This window comes from Calliphora vicina, chromosome 5, assembly GCF_958450345.1.
Source record: "Calliphora vicina chromosome 5, idCalVici1.1, whole genome shotgun sequence".
Classification (NCBI taxonomy): Eukaryota; Metazoa; Arthropoda; class Insecta; order Diptera; family Calliphoridae; genus Calliphora; species Calliphora vicina.
The window spans coordinates 17407659-17432367 of record NC_088784.1 but is presented as its reverse complement, the minus strand read 5'-3'; the positions used below and the strand labels follow the sequence as shown (position 1 = coordinate 17432367).

The 24709-nt window shown below is 28.9% G+C and overlaps 3 protein-coding genes across 3 annotated transcripts in view; 1 reads left to right on the top strand and 2 right to left on the bottom strand.

The window, feature by feature from the left end:
- The window catches only part of LOC135961119 (divergent protein kinase domain 2A), a 50522-nt gene extending 33665 nt beyond the window's left edge, over positions 1-16857 (top strand). Inside the window, exon 3 of the mRNA XM_065512615.1 lies at positions 16627-16857. The gene's annotated coding sequence lies outside the window, so the exon portion shown is untranslated. The remainder of the gene's footprint in view (positions 1-16626) is intronic.
- dmpd (F-box protein dmpd) lies at positions 822-18987 on the bottom strand. The gene is made up of 6 exons (XM_065510604.1): positions 18695-18987; positions 13849-14447; positions 3969-4217; positions 3703-3901; positions 3329-3639; positions 822-1995 (listed from the first exon to the last, which is right to left on the bottom strand). Exons 2-6 carry the CDS (start codon positions 14287-14289, stop codon positions 1135-1137), a joined length of 2061 nt encoding a protein of 686 aa, XP_065366676.1. The 5' UTR covers positions 14290-14447; positions 18695-18987; the 3' UTR covers positions 822-1134.
- A 2870-nt stretch (positions 18988-21857) lies between these two features.
- On the bottom strand, positions 21858-24341 carry LOC135959620 (ATP-dependent RNA helicase DHX8-like). Its single transcript, XM_065510603.1, has one exon. It carries the CDS (start codon positions 24193-24195, stop codon positions 21934-21936), a length of 2262 nt encoding a protein of 753 aa, XP_065366675.1. The 5' UTR covers positions 24196-24341; the 3' UTR covers positions 21858-21933.
- Positions 24342-24709: the final 368 nt, after the last annotated feature.

Below are 24709 nucleotides of genomic sequence, written 5' to 3'. Positions count from 1 at the left end.
AACAAAATTTCAACTTTTTTGCGATTTTCGAAAGTTGGAACATAAATTTTGAAAATTCGAATATATTTTCGATGCATAAAAATCATTTATAAAGTTAAATTAAAAAAAACAAATTTACATTTTCGAACTTCCAAATCATGGTTAAAAATACCATTTTTGATACTAAATATAAAAATATTTTAATATTTTTTGCAGTTCCAAACAAATATTTAACTTTTTTGAGCTTTTCGAACATTAATTTCGAAAATAAGTTGGAATAGTCATCAATTATAAATGAAATAACTAAATTTTAAGGTTTTCATTTAAATCAAATCTGCAAAAATCAAATTTGTTTATAAATGTCAGAAATTTCCCTAATTTGAACCAATCAATATCATTCTTGAGAAGATATCTGAACAGTTGCATAGGTTTGCGTTATTATTTTTTTTTGTTACAGCCATATTAGTAATATCTTTATCAACAAGCACTTAAATTCACTCACAACAAATTTCAACAAGTTTATGGGAATTTCATTTCTTTGTTTAACTTTTTTTGCGTTCAAATTTTTAAAGCACAAACTATTGAAAAAGTGTAAGTTTGTGTAAATATAAATTGTAAAACGGTCGGTTGTTTTTTTGATGTTGTTATTGTTAAATATCAAAAAAGAAAACAGAAATAAGTTAAATAAAATAAAGACAAAAACATTTAATAGTTTTTTTTTCGTACATTACTAAAGTGTATTTGTATTGTAATATATATATATATGTATATATGTACTTGTATAATTTGTTTTCTGAGTTGCTTGTTGTTTAATAACTTTGTTTTAAAAATAGATTATCAAATTGTTTTTTTTTTTTATTTTTCAATTACATTTTGTGTTTGTTTATTTGTTTGTAATTATTTTATTTTAGTATCTATCTCTCAAATATATTTAATATTATAATTAAGTATTAGAAATTTATTATTACTAATTTATATATTAATATACTATATAATATATTGGTTGTGGTCTAAAATTAGTGGGGACAAAGTAAGGGAAAATGGGTTAAGGGACATTTGGGAAAATTCTTAAAACTTTAGTGATTTTTTTTTGTATTGTTTTGTTTTTTTGAAATTTGAAAAATTGTTATTTGTTTATATTGTTGATTTTGTTTATTATTTACGTTTATTACTAGAGTTAGTTAAACATCTAGTAGTTTTTTGTACTCTACGTGCTTTCTTGGTTTCATGCGATGAAATGGCCTGTAGATTGTTAACATCCTCAATTCCCGAGGAGTTATTATTAATTGAACAAACATCACTAGCAGTAACAACACCACTAACAACATTACCACTCAACAATCCTTCATTACTATTTAACACTGATACAGCAAGATCATTGCTTACACCGTTACCATTAGAGGCAGTATGTTGCTGTTGTTCTAGATGATGTTCACCATTATTTACAATACGTTTAAGTAAAGATTGTGGTGATACAATAACACTTTTATGTGTTGCCAGTGTTGTTGTGTTTGCTGCTATTGTTGGATTCATTGAACCATAAAATAATCTTGTTGAATAGCCAGCGGTTGCTATAAAAGCACTTGAACTGGTTGAAGCCTCATTCAAATCGTAATATGCTGTTAACTCTGTTGTTGTTTCGTTGTTTTGTGATAAATTTGTTGTTGTTGTATTACTATTATTATGTATATTGGACGTTGTTGTATGTTGACGTTTCAAATTTTTCGCAGCCGTATTGACAGCCAACAGTTTGGCGGTGGTTGCCTCATCGGGAAACACAAATTCATTGCTTAAATTATTACAGCCACTATCGTTCATGCTGACATCACTTTCAGCATCCGTGTCATCGTTTAAATTAAGTATAATGTCTTCAGGTTTAACGCCCTGATTTATCAGAGCCTGATAGTCTTCGGGCGGTAAAATTGGTGTTACTTTGTGACCGCACGAGGTGCATGTCGGTATGGCCGGACTTTTGGAGCGCCAATATTGTAATTCAGTTTTACATTTGTTGAGTTCCTGTGAAATATAGCAAAATTAAAGTAAATAGAAGTTTTAAAGGTAGAAAGCTGGTTATTTTTTTGGCTTAAGCCAACATTTTTTAAGCAATTAAAAAAAGTTCTTTTTATCTTTTGCCACTTTTTTTAAAATAATTTTGTGAAATTGTTTCCATGACTTTTAGTGTTCAAAAAAATTAATTTCAAAAAAAAAAAAATTTAAAAATTATTTTTGGTACTTTTTAAAAATTGTTATATGTATCTCATGATTTTTTTGCACAAAGTTTTATTATACTTAATTTCCCAGCAAAAATTTTGTGAATTTTTGTAATGACAACTAGTTATTTCATGCATTCTTTTGTAAGGAGTGGTGGTTACCCAGCACATTATTTTATTTACTAGAATAAGTACTTATTTTTATACAGGCTGGTAATGAACTTTTGCATTTAGCACAGCTATCTAGTGTGTTTGACTGGAAAACGGGAGGTTAGTGGTTCGCCACCTGTCAAAGCCATTAATTTTTTTGTTCATATCATATTCATTTATATGTTGATGTTAAAACTATTGTTAACTTCCAATAAAATAACTCGTACATGGAGCAGTGAGTTAGCAGCTTGACTATCAAACACAAGCAAATAATGCGACTGTTCGATTCCCACACAAGGCAATATTTTTTGTGTTTTTTTTAGCTACATATTCTTGTTGTGAATTTACTACTTATTTCTCAACTGATTGTAAGTACATTTGTAAGCTTGACCCCTGAATTTTTTAAAAATCTCGAACAACGGTAAGTAGTGTTTCAGTCAAATAATAAGTAGTTATCGCTTTGCTCCAATTATACTTGCTGGCTTAATAGGTAAGTAAAGTTTTTGCTGGGATTGTTTGGAATTTAATTAATTTCAAAGAAAAGGACTTTTTTAGGTTTTTGGTACTTTTTATAAAATAAGATTTTTGAAAGTTCTATTATTTAAATTTATTTAAATATAAACGATTTTTTCTTTTTTTAAAGTACTTTTTATTTTCTGGTACTTTTTGAAAAATGTTTTGGTACTTTTTAAAAATATCTCATGATTTTTTGTTTTTTTATTAACTTAATATTAGTTGGAATTTAGTTAATTTCAGTGAAATTTACTTTTTTAAGTTGTTGGTACTTTTTGTAAAATTAAAAAAAGTACTTTTTAGTGAAATTTACTTTTTTAAGTTGTTGGTACTTTTTGTAAAATTATTTATTTTTAGTACTTTTTTTTTAAATATTTTTGGATTTAATTTCTGAATTTTTGTTAAAATTGAAAATGGAACTTTCACTTCTTGTTATTTCAACATTTTTCTTATTATTTAATTCAAAATGTTCCTACCTGCAATAATGTCGAAAATTTCCTAGACATTTCCTCATTCTTTTTATCGTTCTCATCCAAACGATTGGCATACTCTAGGGTCTGTTTGCGCTGTTCGGCCAATAACTTTTGCTGTTCGGCTATTTGTTTGCCCTGCTCCACCGATTTGCGTTTGCAAGTGCGCAGCTCATTGCGTAAAACAGATAATTGATTATTGTAGATTTTCATGCCCTGTTTGATTTTGCGTATGCCTTTGCGTAAAACCATATTACTTTGAGGCGGTGAAGGTAAACTAGCAGGGCTATCCGATAAATCAGAAGCTATAACTAAAGCTGTAATAAAAAAAATAAAATTTTAAAATGAAATGAAAATAACACAAAAAAAAACAAACTTACGTCTTTTCGTTGTAGTGGGTAGTTTAAAGAAATCCTTATTAAAATAGGCAATACCAGGCAGAGTCGACTCTATGCGATCTCGAAAATATTCCATGGCCATTGTTGATAAATCGAATAGCTCATCGGTAACACGGTAGGGTCTCTCCAGGCAAGGGGTATTTTTAATATAATTTAATATAGTATATACCTCATCTAATATCTATGAATTGTAAAACAAAATAAAATAAATTTCTTGTATATTTTTTTTTATTATTCCCAAGACTTACCGCTCCCGGAAAGAAACAACAATGCCCACGTTCGATATGTTTGCCAAATGTCATTTGTAGCAGCGACAAGCGCATGTAACATGTCTCTATAATATCACACTCGCAAGCAAGCGGATGATTACGTCTGGCCGACTCACGCCGTGGCATATTGGCCTTTATGGCTTGAAAGCGATTATAGGTTTTTGTAATCAACTTGGAAAAGGTGGAATTTAGAATATGCATACAAACATCATTCATTTTATGGGAAACCTGTAACAAAATAATAACTAAAATGTCAAAATTCAAAGATTTACAGAATTAAAAATAAATGTTTAAATAAATTATGGTTTTTGAACTTCCAAATAATGTTCAAAGATATAAATATCTTAATTCGATATAGCAAAATATGAAAAATTTTAATTTTTGGCGATTTTCAAAAATTCGAACATTAATTTCCAAATATTCCAACATATTTTCGTTTAATGAAAAATCAATTATAAACGCATCATTCAACAATTTTAAGATTTTCTAATTTTTGGAGATTTTCATAAATTCGAACATTAATTCCGATAATTCGAACATAGTTTCGAATAATGAAAAATCAATTATAAACATCAATTTCGAAAAATTCAAACATATTTTAATGAAAAAAAAAATAAGGCATTATTTAAGTACGAAAAAATCAAAATTTTAATATTTTCTTAATTAAAACTAAATTTGTAACCTAATCACCCCTATCGCGAATCAACATTTCACATGAAATATTTTCCCTTTTCCTTTTTTCGTACATCAACTTTGTTCACGTGAAAAAAATTCCCCTTGATGTAAAATTTTTAGATGGAATTTTGTAAACAATAAACAGCTGTTACGAACAAAATCAACTATTGTGAATGTAAAATGCATCATGATATTCCCGATAGCAATTTTCCCTTCGAGGGAAATGGATATTTCATGGGAACAAAATTTCACATGTTATTGCCGATAGGGGTGAATATATATTCGAACTTCCAAATAAAGTTAAAGGCCTGTTTCACGAAAGAAAAATTATTCGAACAAATTTGAATTTTAAAAACTCAGTGTTTTTTCGACTCAATTTTCTTACGAGATCGTGGAATAGGCATTCAATTTGCATTAAAAAATAACATTATAAAGGTTTTTTTTTAATTTTATAGCAAAATAAGTAAAAGATTTCCGAAAATTCGAATATTAATTTAAAAAATTCGAATAATGAAAATTATATAATGTCAACTTAACTTCTATAATAGCAAAATTTAAAAATTTTCACAATTCAAAATAAATTTTTAACGAAATTAAGATTTTCGATATTTCAAATAAAACTAAAAATGTCACCTATGATTCAAAATTAAGATTTATGTGTTATTTTTTGTATTTCAATAGAAAAATTAAACTTTTACGAGTTTTTTGAAAATTCGAAATTAATTTCGAAAATTCGAACATAAGTTCGAATGCAGAAAAATCAGGTGTAAAGGTAATAAAGTTTATAAAAAAGCTAAATTTTATGATTTTCCCTTATTAACATTAATTTTTTAACATATTACGTTTTTCGAACTTTCAAATACTGTCTTAGATAAATAAATTTCTATATATTATTAAGATTTTTATAACGAACTAAGAAAAAAGTTAAAATTTCTGTAATTTTCGAATATTCGAATATCAATTTCGAAAATTCGAACATAAGTTCGAAAAGGGAAAAATCATTTATAAAGCTAATAAAGTATATAAAAAAGCTACATTTTATGATTTTCCCTTATTAACATTAATTTTTAAACAAATTAAGTTTTCGAACTTTCAAATAAAGTTAAAAAAATACCTCCTATCATATAAATTTCTTAATATTTTAAATAATTTTATAAATATTATAACAAATTAGGTGAAGTAAACTAATTTCGAAAATTCGAACATAAATTCGAATATTGAAAATAATTAAATAAACATCATTTAAAAGTGAAAAATTACGTCGAGATTAATTTTTAATTAGTTGGTTCAATATTTTTACATCAACACAATAAAAGCTTATATTTTTGAAATTTGAAATTTTTTTGAAATTTGAAAAATCAATTTTAAGTGTGAAGCAAAGCCTAGCAGTTAATATAATCATGTAGCTTGCTCCATAATAATTAAAATATTATTCTTATCATAACCTTTTAATTACAATAAATAAATATTGCTCTTTTTCCAAGATATTATTACAAAAAAGCAAAAATGAAACTTTTCATAAACAAAATTGCCTTAAACATTTAATTACAAACGTCTGTAGCTACATAATCTCTACACATTAAGTGAGTGTTGTTTAGTTGCTGGCTGGTGTCAGTAATATTCAAACTCGTATACATACAATCTACCTACAAACAATGTTGTATACAATTTTGTAAATTAAAAAAATAATAATTTTGTTAACCCTACTGCTTAAACAACCAGCAGCAGAACAACAACAAAACCTAAAGAATAAATCATATACATATGGGGGATTTCATGTCAAGTGAACCAACTTTTGAAATCGATGTCTTCCGATCGGGATGAAATTTGCACCAAGGTTAGCTCTATTGGATAGTAACTCAGACACAATTTTTCAACAACATCGGTCGAGAACTCTCTGAGTTATAGGGGGTAAAATTTTGACAATTTGGTCAAACAAGGGTTTTTTCTTATCCATGTAACTTATTACCTATTGTTCTTAGCAAAATGTGTTCCAAATAGTATAGATAGCTATTTCTTCGATCTTTCGAAAAAAAATATTTAAAAAAAAAAATAAAAAATTTTTAATATTTTTTTTCCGAAATCAAAAACTTTTTTGACTTTTTTTTAAAATACGCTATTTTTTTTTATTTTTTTTTTTTTCTTAAAATAAAGTTTAGATATTTTCCTTGAACACCTACTTGGTCGCTTAGTGGGATGCGAGTGGGATATCTATCAAAATAAATATTTTGTAACTCAAAACATCAAATTTTTGACTTTTTTTGCAAAATCAAAAACTTTGTTGACTTTTTTTTTTCAAAATGGACCCTTTTTTAATCTTTTTTTTTAGGTCAAACAAAAGCTTAGATATTATCCTTGAAGACCCTTTTGGTCGCTTAGTGGGATGCGAGTGGGATATCTATCAAAATAAATATTTTTTAACTCAAGACTTAAAATTTTTGACTTTTTTTTTTGCAAATACGATTTTTTTTCCAAATGGGCCCTTTTTTTAAAATTTTTTTTGTAGTCAAAAGAAAGCTTAGGTCCATTCCTTTAAGATATTTTTAGTCCCTTAGTGGGATGCGAGTGGGATATCTATCAAAATAAATATTTTGTAACGCAAGACATACAATTTTTTAATTTTTTTTTGCAAAATCAAAATTTTTTTCCAATATGGGCCCTTTTTTAATTTTTTTTTTTGCTCAAAAGAAAGCCTAGGTCCATTCCTTTAAGATATTTTTAGTCCCTTAGTGAGATGCGAGTGGGATATCTATCAAAATAAATGTTTTAACACAAAAATTGTATGTCTTGAGTTACAAAACATTTATTTTGATATATATCCCACTCGCATCCCACTAAGCGATCAAAACCATCTTAAAGGAATAGGCCTAAGCTTTCTTTATAGCAAAAAAAAAAATTACAAAAAGGGCCCATTTTAAAAAAAAGTCAAAAAAGTTTTTGATTTTGCCAAAAAATCAAAAATTGTATATCTTGAGTTACAAAATATTTATTTTGATAGATATCCCACTCGTATCCCACTAAGGGACCTAAAATATCTTAAAGGAATGGACCTAAGCTTTCTTTTGACTAAAAAAAAATTTTAAAAAAAGGGCCCATTTTGAAAAAAAATTCGAATTTGCAAAAAAAAAGTCAATAATTGAATGTCTTGAGTTACAACATTTTTATTTTAATAGATATCCTACTCACATCTTCCTAAGTGACAAAATAGGTCTTAAAGGAAAAGACCTAAGCTTTCTTTTGAGCAAAAAAATTTTTAAAAAAAAGTCCCATATTGGAAAAAAATTTCGATTTTGCAAAAAAAAAATTAAAAAATTGTATGTCTTGCGTTACAAAATATTTATTTTGATAGATATCCCACTCGCATCCCACTAAGGGACTAAAAATATCTTAAAGGAATGGACCTAGGCTTTCTTTTGAGCAAAAAAAAAAATTAAAAAAGGGCCCATATTGGAAAAAAATTTTGATTTTGCAAAAAAAAATTAAAAAATTGTATGTCTTGCGTTACAAAATATTTATTTTGATAGATATCCTACTCGCATCCCACTAAGGGACTAAAAATATCTTAAAGGAATGGACCTAAGCTTTCTTTTGACTACAAAAAAAATTTTAAAAAAAGGGCCCATTTGGAAAAAAAATCGTATTTGCAAAAAAAAAGTCAAAAATTGTAAGTCTTGAGTTAAAAAATATTTATTTTGATAGATATCCCACTCGCATCCCACTAAGCGACCAAAAGGGTCTTCAAGGATAATATCTAAGCTTTTGTTTGACCTAAAAAAAAAGATTAAAAAAGGGTCCATTTTGAAAAAAAAAAGTCAACAAAGTTTTTGATTTTGCAAAAAAAGTCAAAAATTTGATGTTTTGAGTTACAAAATATTTATTTTGATAGATATCCCACTCGCATCCCACTAAGCGACCAAGTAGGTGTTCAAGGAAAATATCTAAACTTTATTTTAAGAAAAAAAAAAAATAGCGTATTTTAAAAAAAAGTCAAAAAAGTTTTTGATTTCGGAAAAAAAATATTAAAAATTTTTTATTTTTTTTTTTAAATATTTTTTTTCGAAAGATCGAAGAAATAGCTATCTATACTATTTGGAACACATTTTGCTAAGAACAATAGGTAATAAGTTACATGGATAAGAAAAAACCCCTGTTTGACCAAATTGTCAAAATTTTACCCCCTATAACTCAGAGAGTTCTCGACCGATGTTGTTGAAAAATTGTGTCTGAGTTACTATCCAATAGAGCTAACCTTGGTGCAAATTTCATCCCGATCGGAAGACATCGATTTCAAAAGTTGGTTCACTTGACATGAAATCCCCCATATATTAATCATTAGTTAAATCAAGTGGAAACTAAAAATCATACTCGCACAATCTCACAGGCAACAGCATACATAATATGTATTTGTATACATATACGTAAAGGATAAAAAAAATGTATGCCAACACAACATAATTAAAAGGGTTACTGGCATAAGTGAAAATAATTTTAAAAGAATATTTAAATCTGTGTTATAGAATTTACAAAATATAAAAACAAAGTAACCAAAAACCTTTATTACATTTCATAAATTTCTCTATATTAAATGCAATTTAATTTCATTTATATACAATTCTGAAGATGCAGCATAAATTTAGTTGAATGTTTATTAAAACAAACAAATAAAAAAAAAACACTGACAATGTATGAGTTTATTTGATGTCTCCTAAAATTGGTTTAGTGTTTGTTTATGCTGGTCTTTATTGCTATACTTACTACTAAAGATCAGATTACAAAAAGACTAAATATCAAATTAAAAATTTGTCTTTATGTTAAATGTTTACAAAAAGATGAGGACAAATAGAGTTTGATTAAAAACATCTCATATTAAAACAAAGAAAATATCAAACAAAATTTTGAAGTGTAAACTATTTTTGAGGTGAAAAAAATATGTATTGTAAAGTAGCCCACAAATATCTAATGCTGATAATAGATGCTGCCTAGGAACACTTCGTATACATGTGTGATTGATTTTTCGGCAGATTTAATCAATCACTACTTTATTTTCTCAACATATAACAACTTCATTAATACGGAAGATGAAGTAGTATATGTATGTGAGCATCGTAATGAAAACCAGTGTGGTGAAAAAAATTTAGAGGGGAAGAATTTTTTTTATTGAAAATCTATTTTGAGTGAAACTAATTTTTGGCGAAATAAAATAGGGAAATTACAAACGGAATGATAAACTGAAAATGAAAAAATTTCAATAATTTTCAAAGTGATTGGGATAAAACCCATCCAAAATGAAAAGTATTAGTGATAATAAAATTAATTTCCCATATTTGATCTTTAAACAGAATGAAAAATATATTTCAGCTGAAAGAATTTTTATGTTTCGTTCTTTTGCAATTATGTGAGCACTCATGAGAAGGATATAAAACTAAATTTGTTGGCGAATACAAATAAAAAAAACAAGTAAGAGAGCGAAAGTTACTAAAGTATACGTACGATCGACTTTTTGGGCCTTTGTTTAAAAATCTATATATATAACAATAAAAGGCCTGACTTATTCATTCACTCACTCACTCATGACTGATGAGTCAGTGAATGAGTGAGTGAATTAATGAGTTAGGTCTTGTATTTTTAAATACATCGAATACAAAAGGCCCAAAAATTCGATCGTACGTATACTTTAGTAACTGTGTGTATTGTAATTATACTTCAAAATACAAATTTTAAATATTTTTAGGTAAACAAAATTTGTTTTTTTTCCAGTTGTTTTTTTCATTTTTTTTCGGATTGTTATTTTAAATTTATTTTTTAAAATTTAAAATTTTTTTTTTTTAAATTTAAATTTTTTTTTTTAAATTAAAATTTTTTTTTATATTTAAAAAAAATGTTTGGTTTCTTAAATTTTTTTTAAGAAATAAAAATTCGAGTTAAAAAATATTTTTTCCGATTTTGACCCATTGTAGGTCCATCTTATAGTCTTATATACGTCGTTGCAAAGGTCTTTGAAATATCTATCATTATATATTCATATTGTCTATATTAATGACTTAGTAATCCAGATATAGGTAAAAAATCGAGGTTGTCCTGTTTTTTTCCTCATATCTCAGCCATTTGTGGACCGATTTTTCTGATTTTAAATAGCAAACTTCTCGTAAGCATGTCTGACAGAATTATTGAATACTTGGATCCCGAAGATATCCGGGATCTTCAGAAAATTGATTTCAACAGACAGGCGGACATGGCTTAATCGACTCTGCTATCTATAAGGATCCAGAATATATATACTTTATAGGGTCGGACAATTATATTGTGGAAATTGCAAACGGATGACAAACATATATATACCCTTCTCACGAAGGTGAAGGATATAAAAATAGCTAATATTGATTCAGAATAGCGTTTAATATACACATCTGCTCAAAATAATAGATACACCTAATTGGAAAAAATTTAAATGGCGGTAACATTGAAAATTTCCTCGCAAGCGTTAAGAATACATCATATTATTAAAATTTCTATCTGGCAATGTCATGTCAGTCAAAAATCTGGCAACTATTTGCTTTCATGTTGATTTTTAAAAACGAATTTATTTGAATTACAAAAAATTATTTGCTCATAAAAATAGATACACATCAGTAATTTGTAATTTGTTTATATACAATTTTTTTTTTGTGCAATTTTTTGTTCCTATTTACGTGAAACAGTAAGTATAATTTAAATTTTAGCAACAATTTTATAAAAAATAGGACTCTTTTGAAGAAAATGGGACGAAATCATCATTGTACCGAAGATGAGAAAAAAATTGTTCAAACGATGAGAAATCAAGGAAAATCATAACGGGAAATAGCAAAGAGCATAGGAAGATCTTTACATTTTGTCCAAAATGCTTTATCTAAAAAACAAAAAAGAGAAACTCGCGGTAGACCAAAGAAAACCAGTCCAGAAACAGATAGGCGGATCGTCCTTATGGTTAAAAAAGACCCTTTCATATCATCGAAAGCTATTTCTGCGGAGCTATGTAACGAAATCAGTCCACAAACAGTTCGTCGTCGTCTTTTACAAGCTAAATTGCCGGGAAGAATTGCCAGAAAAGTGCCACTAATGCGCCAAAAAAACTTGATATCCAGTATGCCCAGAAGAGTGGAGAAAGTTTTACAAAACAAAGGTGGATATACTGGATACTAGCTTTACTTTAATAATAAACTAATTTTTTTAAGATAAAATTTATTAGCTTTTGTTTAATAAGAATTTTTAAAAATGTATCTATTATTATGAGCACCAAATTTTTCGAAATTTAAGAAATTTAATTTACTTTATAATATTTATTATTAATTATGAAATATTTTGTTTTTTACTCTCCTTTTAACTATAAATAAAAATCGACTGAATTTTTTTTATAATTTTACAATATACCATTATTTTTTTTCGTTTTTAAAAAATAAATTTTGGTGTATCTATTATTTTGAGCAGATGTGTATATACTTTATGGGGTCGCAAATGAAAAATGTGGAAATTACAAACGGAATACAAACTTATATATACCCTTGCCACTCATGGTGAAGGGTATAAAAACAAGTAAGAGAGCTACATATATTCGGCTGTGCGGAATCTTATATTCAAAATACAAATTTTAAATATTTTTAGGTAAACAAAAATTTTTTTTTCCAAATTTGTTTTTTTCATTTCTTATTCGAATTGTTATTTTAAAATTTTTTTTTTTTAAATTTAAAAAAATTTTTTTTGGTAAAAAAAAATATTAAAAATAAAAAATAAACTTCTCGAAAGCATGTCTGACAGAATTATTGAAGATTTGGATCCCGAAGATATCTGGGATCTTCAGAAAATTTATTTCAACAGACAGACGGACATGGCTTAATCGACTCCGCTATCTATAAGGATCCAGAATATATATACTTTATAGGGATTTTCACAATTATATTGTGAAAATTACAAACGGAATGACAAACTTATATAAACCCTTCTCACGAAGGTGAAGGGTATAAAAATAGCTTATATTGATTCAGAATAGCGTTTAATATATGTGGGATTATTCTGTAAATATTTAGCACAATTAAAAAATATTTCCATAAAATGGTTTGAAATAGAAAATTTTAGATATTTCTCACATAAGATTTAAAAATTGTGTGAATATATTTAAACTGAACTGATTTACAAATTTTTTAAACTTTTCATGAATTGTTGAGGACATACATATACATATTTTTAAAGTGAGTTGAAGAAAAAAAATTTTCAGATAAGAAGTAATTTAAAATCAAATTAGAGTGCTATATCTGGCAGTGTCGAATCTTTTATACCCTTTATTTAAGACAAAGATTAAAACATTTCTTTTGTGAAAGAACATAAATGTTGGTGAAAAAAAATTGTTTGGTAAAAAGTATTTCAAATACCAGAGATTTATTACGATATATTTCCAAAAATACTTAAAAACAAGTAATACAGCTATATTCGGATGTGCTGAATCTTCACAAAAGATAAATATTGAAAATATTTTTTTTTCGTGAAAAAACGGGTTAAAAATATTTTTGCCGATTTTGACCCATTGTAGGACCGAATTACTATGGAGTTATATACGTCGTTGGAAAGGTCTTTGGAATATCTATCATTAGATATTAATATTGACTATATTAATCTCTTAGAAATCCAGATATACATAGATCAAAAATCGGGGTATTTTACTTATATCTCAGCCATTTGTGGGCCGTTTCTCGATTTTAAATAGCAACCGATGCGGGACTATAACGTTTGAATCATGTATCTGATATATTGATGCTGGTTAAGGGTATGTAAGATATCTGTGGCATTTGGAAAGTTGATTTCCATCAACATATGGTTGTTTCGAATCTTAGCATCCTTTATTTTAGACATTTTTCGGGTTTTTAATGATAATTTCCAATTCCATGATATATTAATATAAAATTTTGAGTCCTATACTAGAACAACAGTTTATTAAACCAACATAAGAACAGACGGATGTCGTTATATCAACATCCCTATCTATAATGAATTCTGTAGAAATTACAGAGTGATATAATAATATATTCCTTTACCTCTGGCGTAGTTTGGCAGATCTAAAAAGTAATAACTTGCATTTTTAGTTATGACATTTTTTCATATAAAACGCAATTTCATTTTAAAACTTATTACTATACATACTAAATTTTGTACTCACCACACGCAGTTGGCCAATTTTTTTATAGCCAATATATGACAATATATTGGACAATAGCTCCTCGGGCAAATCTAATAAATTAATAACAGGCCTTTGCTGTTGATTACAACCAGTTGCTGAAGAAATTGAAACAATCCCATAAGTTTTAAACGCCTGCGTTTGTCGTACACAACTAGTTGTAAATGCTGGTGAGGCGGCTGACCCAGCTGCTGCTGTTGTTATTAGAGCAGTTGTAGCTGATGATGAAGGCATAGTGTTAACGACACTTGTTGTATTGGATTGTCTGGTAACCACTGAGGGACGTAGAGTGTTTGAATCCTCTGATGCATAAGCAGAAGAGGAGCTATGTAAGATGGAATTTGTTGTACCACCGCCACTGGCAACGCCTCCGCCACCACCACTGCTAACACCGCTGGTGGCCATTTGACGTGTAGAGACCATAGTTGGACGTATTTTCTTAAGGTTATCTTTGCAAAAATTATATACACAAAGATATATAGATAGTGTTTTTTAAAATCTTTATTAATTTTATACAGTTAATAAAGTTTTAAAAACTACTTTTAAAACTACTGACACCAACAAAAAATAATAGAATTTGTCTGAAAATAAAAGAGAGAAAAAAGCGCCAATTGTTAAAAATTTTTGTGTGGGAAAACATCTGGTAATATAATAATAAGATAATAGAGTTGCCATATATGTAATATTGTAAGTAGTTAAGGGGAAATTGTACTAATGAACTCAATATGTAATTTACAAACCTAAAATGCTAGAAACAAATATATATCATATAATAACACTAGTTTACAAGGTTCGAGAAAAATATTGAATAAAAAATCCAGGACTTCAAACTTTTGCGATAATTATTGAAAAAGAAAATAACATTAATATTTATAAAAATTAATTGTTTCCCAAAACCCTGATAATACCTTTCAAATCCGGCACAGTGGGGACGCTAGTAAAAGTGGTGATATGACTATTCTAAACAAGTGATTTCAAAAATTATGTACAAACAAATCGTACAGAAAATGAAATTTGAGACCACCATATTTGAATGAGCATGACAAATTTATAAATTTTGACAAAAATTAAATAAAACACCTCAATGCTAGTTTTCGAATCTTCCCCTCAAATAGTATTTTGAAGCACTATCAAGTGATAGCCACTAGTTACGTACAAGTATTGAGTGCTTAATAATGTGGCTCTCATTTCGAGTACTCGATAGACAAAAGTATGTACTTGTAACTTTTAGTGTTGCATTTTTCGATATAAATTAAATAATTTGTAAAACAATTGAATATTACTACAATAATTTTTAATTAAAAGTTGTATTAATAAGTTTCACTCAATATTATAATGAAAATTTAGTCGTTATTTTTAATATAAATCGTTTTTATACCCTACACCACCATAATGGGGAGGGTATAATGCGTTTGTGCAGATGTTTGTAACGCCCAAAAATATTAATCTTTCTGAGTCGATCGCAATTTTGAAGATATTTCCATCAAATTTGGTACATATTATTTTATCGGCCCATGGACCAAGCCTACTGAAACTGGCTGAAATCGGTTCATTCACCCCTATCGGCAATAACATGTGAAATTTTGTTCCCATGAAATATTCATTTCCCTCGAAAGGAAAATTGCTATCGGGAATATCATTATGAACTTTACATTCACAATAGTTGATTTTGTTCGTAACAGCTGTTTATTGTTTACAAAATTCCATTTAAAATTTCACAACAAGGGGAATTTTTTTCACATGAACAAAGTTGATGAACGAAAAAAGGAAAAGGGAAAATATTTCATGTCAAATGTTGATTCGCGATAGGGGTGATTATTTCACCTAGACCCCATACAAATGTCCTTCCGAAATTGGACTTTATCGGTCATAAATGATTAATTTATAAAGGTATCTCAAATTCCGCTCTAAATAAGTTTTATATACAAAATTCATGTCACCAAATTTTGTTACGATCGGTCCATAATTAGCCATAGCTCCCATATAGACCCGCTTCCGAAAATCACTTTAACGACAGTAGTATTCCCTAATGTCTGATTACTTGGCTGATTCCAAATGATTCTAAATTACGAAAAATGTAATACATATACAGTTCATTTTAGGAATAGGGCATAAATAGTGACAAGGCAGTCAAAAAATGTTGCCCGCAAAAAAAATTTGCCACTTCAGTCGCACAACGTTGACCTACTTACACATACATACATTTAAAGCTATCATATTGTAAAATAAATCTATCATATTGATAAATACCGAAATTTATTAATTTTCTAAAATTTCGGAAATCATGTGGGGAATTTTTGAGGAAATTTCTTCACAATTTTGGGAATTGACAGCACTCTATATAAATATATAAATGGCTTTGTAAGTTTGTTTATTTGTTTGAGCATCACGCCTAAACGGCTGAACCGATTTTATTGAAATTTGGAACGTAGATAGATACTTACTGGGAAGCGTCAATAGGCTATATATCTTTTATTTTACTACGACAGGGGTAGCGAAGGGCAACGGTTCAAGCTAGTAATCTATATAACAGAGCTACCAGATGGTATCACAAAACTGGGCAATATTTTTATTACTGAAAAGGAATACAAAATTTCCGAAAGAAATTGGCCCAATTCTGACTTCATAAGATATATTTACATAATATAGAAGGATTAATAAATCAAATACAATATTAAAAATTAAATTTCTTTACTAAAATATTCAATTGTGGACAATTTTTGCTTGATGATTTTCATGGAGATTTCTTTTTATTTTTAGGTGTACCGATTAAGGGAGGAAAGGGTTTTACATCTGAGGTATATCGAAAATAGCTGGTATTTTGCCGAAGACTTTTTGATGTTCGACACATGCAGAAAATTACTTTTATTACTTTATAACTTCTAAACCAAAAGAGAACAGCAAAAACAATTTACACCATTATTCTTAGAATCACTCTATTAATGGTAAAATTAAGCCCTGATTTAATAAACTAATTCTAGGCTAAAATTATTTAATACATGTATTTTTGTTTAAAAATTCGAACCTTTTGGGGGAGAAAATGGTTAAAAACTGTATTTTGGTACTTTTTTGGCACCCTATATATCTTTTAAACCAATAAACATAGAAACAAATTTTAAATCGTATTTTTTACATATCAAAAAATAACAAATATGAATTTGGTACTTTTTTTGGAAATTCGAACCCTTAAGGGATAAAAATTGTGTTTATTTTTGGTACTTTTTCATAAAATATGTTTTTCTACAATTTGACATAGAAATATGAATATTTTATTATGAGCTCCCACCACGATACAGAATCTTATTTGAATATAATTTTACCACCGCAATGGGGATAAAAAAAAGTACCAAAAACGGGATAACATCGGGAAAATATATTTTATTTGAAATTATTAAGCCAAATTTGATAATTTTTGTAACATTGGTTCCTGGATTCATACAAAAATTAACTAACAGGGTGTTATTTGGAACTCGAGTGCCAAGGAGTATATTGGGCCAATTCCGGGTACACAGTTTGGTACTTTTTTTAAAACATACTTTTTTTGGGTCACATTAACACAGATTTGAATCTTTTGAGACGTGTCTATAGCATAAACAATTTTGACAAAATGGAATATTTTTAAATTTCAAACTTGAGGGGCTTCAAGGAGAAAAGGGAAATTTGGTACTTTTCTCATAATGGTACTTTAATATTTTAAATTATTTCACTTATCGACATTTAAGTTAGCTGATATGTATCTGAGTGAAGTTAGTGTTGGAAATAGGGGATAATATTTAGGTACCAAAATGAGAGAACTGAATGGTTTTTGAATTTTCTATAATAATGGACCTAGAAATATGAAATTAATCATTTGTGGTTCTAAGTGAGAGAGAATTCTAGGGGGAGACTTTTTGGTATTTTTTCTTTATTCGAATGGTACTTTTTGTAATTTATTCACTAATGAACCTAGAAACATGAAATAAAGCTTACATGGGCCCGAGTGAGCGGGAAACTAGAAGTGGCTGCTTTTTCATGCTACATATGTAACACATTTTTGAATTGTACATTGATATACTTTTATTTTAATATCAAAATATATGGTAACGAAGTAGCGGGTAATATGCAAGTATAACATAAACTAATTCTAGGCTAAAATTATTTAATACATGTACCTATTTTGTTTAAAAAATAATGTTTGGTAGCTAAATGGAATCGCTAAAATTTACAATATAATCATTTTAATTTCTTCTTTTACTTTAATTTTAGCTACTACTTGCATTTTTTATATTTATTTTAAATTTATTTACAATATGTTAAACTTCTAACAAAAAACCTCATTTAATTACTCAAATTACTTTTATACGTTGTACATACAATGTTTGGTCCTTCATATAAAACGATTACTTTTGCACCCAATCGAATATTCGTTAAGTTTACAAAACTATTATTAAGAAAAATTCTCATTTCTTTTATATGCATTGCTTTAATAAGCATGTTAATTATTTTATGCATATTTTTATATTTTATTTTATATTTTATTTACAATATGTTAAATTTATAACAAAAAACTTCATTTAATTACTCAAATTACTTTTACAATGTTTGGTCCTGCATAAAACGATTACTTTTGCACCCAATCGAATATTCGTTAAGTTTACAAAACTATTAAGAAAAAATCTCATTTCTTTATATTATTTTAATAAGCATGTTAATTATTTGTATGCATATAGTATATTATAAAAGAAATCAAAAATCACTTCCTGTTTAATATAAAATCTACATTTTTTCTTGCATCTTCCTTTTATAATTGTACATATTTCTATACACATATTGATGTATATATATTTACCTTCTATCCTTTGATTGTTATTTTCGTTTACTTCTTCTCCCTTATTTTGTTATTGAGGAATTTCTAATTATTTTATTATTGCTGCTACAACGGCTGCCATCCATTATCACAATTTTCTGATGAAAAAACTACATAATTTTAATTTAGCGTAAATTTCTTTTATTGATATTTTATTAGAATACAATCTGTATTCTTCTTCTTTGTTATTTTTGTATTCATAATAAAACAATCTCACAACATTTACAACGCACTTTAAAATCCCCACTTCTTCATTCTTCAACGTACTTTTGTCAACTAATTTTTTGTGGAAAAATGGCGAGTAAAAAGTAATTCTGCTCTCAAAAAACAAATTCTGCGACAGAAAACTCTTCAAACAGTCATACAACGAGTCACGTGTAATCCTTACCTGTCCGACGAGTAAAAAATCCCTGCTTAATATAGTGTTTGTCAAACCGCCATGTAAATTAGATGGGGGTGTTTGACGAGTTTGTTTGACAAACATGAATCATGTTCGCTGCCGTTCCAATCGTTTCCAGTCGTGGAAATTGTCAAAAACAAATACAAAATACAACTCTGTGCGAACAGGGGAGCAAGGTAAAATGTCAGAAAACTACAACTGTTGCCAGACTTAAGGGCATTTTTTGGGCGATTTTTGATTATTCTTTGTAGTTGGCGATTTTGTAGGTAACTAAGTGACTGTTTATTCTTGGGGGTAATTATTTAGAAATTGCTAAATGTTAAACAGAAATTGTAAATATTTAAATTAAAATACTAAACAAGCCATAAAATAGCAACACTGTTAATACTTAAATAATTTCTAATACATAAAATGACCGACTCCGTCGCGGTTAGGGTTTTTATCCCGGGAATTCCCGGTACAAATTTCCCGCTAATTTTGCCAATTTTTCACCACCCGTTTCCCGGGATTTTTAGTCGGGAATCCCGGGAATTAAAAACTGAGGAAAATTCATAGAAAACAAGTTAGAACTCTATTTTTTCACCAAAAAACAATGAAAAGTTTTTTTACAGTTTTTTTGCTTATATCTCGCTTATTTATTTGGGGTTTTTCGTATGAAAATTTAAAGAGATTTTATTATTTCGTTAGCTTAGTACGCAAACGTGCCAATTTTTGAATTTTACAGGAGAGACAAAAAACGTTCTCTTTTTTTGCTTTCAATATTATTTAGATCTGTAAATTAAAATACTAGAGAAGCCATAAAATAGCAACACTTAAAATTTAAATATTTTCTTATACATAATGACCGACTCCGTCGCGATTAGGGTTTTTATCCCGGTACAAATTTCTAGGAAATTTTGCCAATTTCTCACCTTCGTGAGAAGGGTATATATAAGTTTGTCATTCAGTTTGGAATTTCTACATTTTCCATTTCCGAAACTATAAAGTATTTATATTCTGGATCCTTATAGATAGCGGAGTCGATTAAGCCATCTCCGTCTGTCTGTCTGTTGAAATCAATTTTCTGAAGACCCCAGATATCTTCGGGATCCAAATTTCTGTCAGACATGATTTCGAGAAGTTTGCTATTTAAAATCAGCAAAATCGGCACACAAATGGCTGAGATATGAGGAAAAATCCAGGACAACCTCGATTTTTGACCTATATCTGGATTACTAAGAGCTAGTTTCTGGGATAGAGATAATCTACATTCTTCGCTTAAACCTAAATTAAACTAAAAATTGTGTTTCTCACTTATTGTTTATATGCTATATAATCTAGGTTTAACTGAGCATCATTGGTGAGTTAAACCTAAGTATAAAATGCCAAAGCACAAACAGATGGAAAATAAAATAAACAATTCAGCACAGCAGCTCTTTGTTTTTATTTGCTTTATTAACATCAATATAATTTTTAATATACATTTTATATACTTTTATGTCGCTTTTTCTTTTAGAAAGTTAAAATTTACAAAAAAAGTTATGTAAGGCGGTTGCTTTTTCTTATAAAATGTATAGTATTGCCATATTTATATGAAAAAATTTTAAGAATAAACATGTGATTTGACTTAAAAGTATGGCAATGCTAACAAAATTAATCCACTAGTGAGAAACACAATCATTGGTTAAATTGCGGCAAAATATGTTTCAGGATTAATATAACAGCGTGTTAAGCTGAGTTTAACTGACAAGTAAGAAACTAGCTCTAAGTCATTAATATAGACAATATGGATATCTAATGATAGAAAAAAATTTAAAAACTGCAAAAAAAATGTTTGTTTATCTAAAAATATTAAAAATTTTTATTTTGAAGTAAATTTTGGTGAAGGGTATATAAGATTCCGAATATAACTCTCTTACTTGTTATATAAAAATCTGTAATCACTGAATCAAATTGAAAATGGATTTCCCTCAAACAATTGGATTTTTATATAAAAATCTTTAATAACTTTCTATCCTACTAAAAATTTAATTTTCATATGAAAATCTAAAACGTTCTAGCTCGTTTGAGCTAGAAATTGTAAAACAAAGTATACCAAGTAGTCCAACTCTCTATTTTTTAAAATTACTCTCTCACATATACGGGTACTGTGTAAATTCAACACCTTTGTGAGAGAATTATATACATCAGAAGTCTCGAAATTTTAACTATAAATTGTCGAATAAATATAGTTTGATACACGTAAATTCACTAACACACATTATTTTATAATTTTTTTCAGCACATTTAGCACTTTTTCTTTTCCGAAGCACGTCCATTTCGCACAAACTAAAAAATATTTTTTTTATTAACTTTGACGTTTTATTTTGTTTGTGGTAGGTTTTAAAATATAGAACAGAGTTTCAAATTTTGGTATTGAAAATAGAACAAAATTGAAATAAATTAAAATTGAAACTTTTTTATAGAACTCTGTGTGTCTGGTGAAAATTCAAAAGGCACCAACACATATACATTTTTGTTACTAACACATATTTAGACTTAGGTACTTTTTCACTAACACATGTATAGAATTAGGTACTGCTGTCAAAGAGTTGGACTACTTGTTATACTTTGTTGTAAAAGGACAATATCTGATCACTTTACTGCTAACTAACTTATTAGGTAGATACAAGTGCCATACATTAATGAAATAAAAAATATTTTAAAAAACTAAATACTTATACATAGGTATTTACAATAATATATTCATCAAAAAATTCAACTTAATTCCTTGCATTAGGCTCTTCATATTTATTAAACAACGGCTCCAAACGTTGATTCTTTTAGAATTTACTTAATTTCATTAGATCCGAAATCTATAAAAGGAGGGGGCGAACTCTACCAACCATTTGGGATTACAAGTTGTTACCTCACGCATATAACATTTTGTTGTCTGTACCAGTTCGTGGTAAATAACCCATTCAGGTTGACGATTAAAGAGAGCACTTGAAGGATGTATATAGACCAATTGAGAGCCCACTAGAGTACGATAACCATCGTGGGAATCTTTTTTGGCAGCATTACGAAAGAAACCCGAACAAATAGCTTTTTGTATGGGCACATAATTCTTACAGGCCGATACCTTGTCCAGTTTATGCCTTTCCATAATACCCAACAATTGTTTGCGCACATCTTCAGCATGTTTAAGAGCTTTAATCTGCACAAAGTTCTCGTTGCACCAGGCATTTGAGAATTTATTATCTTTCCAACTGTTATAGACTGCCAAGAGTGTCAAGTGATCACCTTCGATTTGATTGAATTTGGCTTTGTTCTGCTTATCTTCGGGTCGATAAAAAACATTTTGAACACTCAACATGGAGACAATAGTTAAAATTTCATCCGAACATTGTAAAGCCACCGACATAATTAACATTTTTGACAGATTTGGTTCCAGAGGGAATTCAGCCATTGTGCGTCCCAGCCGAGTAAGCAAACCTTCATCATCTAAAGCCGACAGGGAATGTAATTGTTCTAAAGCCATTACCAAAGCTTCTACCGGAGGGGCATCCATGAAATCGAAATGCATCAAATCATTATTACCCAAAGCTTTCAATTGCAAAGCAATGGTTGCCAAATTTGTACGTTGAATTTCGGGCACCGGCGTGGGCATCATTTCGTCGAGATAGGCTCTTTCGGTGTACAAGCGATAACATTTGCCTGGTCCAGTATATCCTGCGCGGCCAGCACGTTGTTTAGCGGCGGCCTGTGATATAGGTGTTACCACCAAAGAATACATGTCCGTTTTAAAATTGTAAACTTTCTGCTTCAAAAATCCTGGATCTACTACATAGAATATACCATATATTATTAGCGAAGTTTCTGCAATATTTGTAGCTATAAAAACTTTGCGACTGTCTGGTGATGTGGGATCAAAAATTCTAGTTTGCATTTCAAAGTTTAGAGCAGAATAGACGGGCAGTATAATTAATTCGGAAACATCAGGTCCCATAGATTTCATGCGTTCATATAGAATTTCACAAGCCATATCGATTTCCTCTTGATCCGTCAAGAACAGCAAAATATCACCAGGTGGCTCTTTCAAATGTATCTGCATGACCTTATTTAACGAAGCATCTAGATAATCAGTTTCCGGCTCTTTAGTATACAACACTTCAACGGGAAATGTGTGACAGGGTATGGTGAAAATGGGAGCCTCTAAGAAATATTCCGAAAACTTTACAGCATCCAAAGTGGCCGATGTGACAATAAGCTTCAATTCGGGCCGTTTTTGTACGGCAGTTTTTTGCAGACCAAACAATACATCTGTGTGTATGGTACGTTCATGGGCCTCACCCAATATGATGACTGAATAGCCCTTTAATTCATTGTCTATGAGGCATTCTCGCAACAACATACCATCTGTCATGTATTTTATAACCGTCTCTGGGCTTGTACAATCTTCAAAACGTATACTGTAGCCAACTTCTTGACCTAAGCGGCAACCAAACTCTTCGGCAACTCTCTTGGCCACAGACATAGCAGCCACACGCCTAGGTTGGGTACAGCCAATCTTTCCCCGAGCAGTAAAACCACATTCTGCTAAATATTGTGTTATTTGTGTAGTTTTTCCAGAACCCGTTTCACCAATAACTATCAAAATTTGATTGTCAGCCACGGCTTTGATCAGATCATCTCTCATCTTATAGATGGGCAGAGACTGACGTTGTTCGACCAGAGACATATCAGTTTTCTTGCCAAAGGATGATTTTTTACCACCAATAACATATTTCTTCCATTCTGGCACCTCCATGTGGCTGGAATCTCCATCTGGCAAAGTGTCAATCGAAGTTTTTATAAGACCCATATTCTGTTCTCGTAACATTTTCTGCTCCATACGCTCTTTTGAAAGAGTCAATTGCATCATAGCAGCTTGGGCCAATGAACCATTAGGATTTTTAACTATACATACCGGTGAGAATTCATGCAGAGTTCTGTCATAACCAGACAAAAATGGTGGCTTTTCTTCCACTATTTCAATTTCGATATCCTCCTTGTCATCTTTATACCTGGCCTGTATACCAGATTCTTCATCTAAATCGATTGTAGCCTGATCAACTTTGTTCATTGCTAGTGAAACCTTTTTATCCGTTACTGATACAACTTAGCAATTCGAATTTATATTCACTACTACTTGTATGACACCAATTACACCACATTTATAGATTGCCTTTTTTAAATATTTATCGCAGACATATCATTATTAATTCTATATAATTAATAAAACGTTTAAACAACGTATTGCACTTCTTATACCAACAAAATAATTAGTAATATTACATATATAATACATAAGTATGTATGAAAATAAAGGAAAGATAAAAAAGCTCCAATTGATTGAAAACATCTGGTAATACTTTTTTTAGAAATAAGATAATAGAGTTGTCATACTCATTTTATTCTGAGTAGTTCACGGGACGATCAAACAAAGATCTTCTGACTTTTTCCTTCAAATATTTGATCAATATGAAAGTAATTTTAAACTTTGAACTATAAGCTATTATTTAATTTTCTGCAAAGGCGATATTTTTAATTGTCTATATAATATGTATATTTAAGTGTTAATATTTTATGACTTCAAA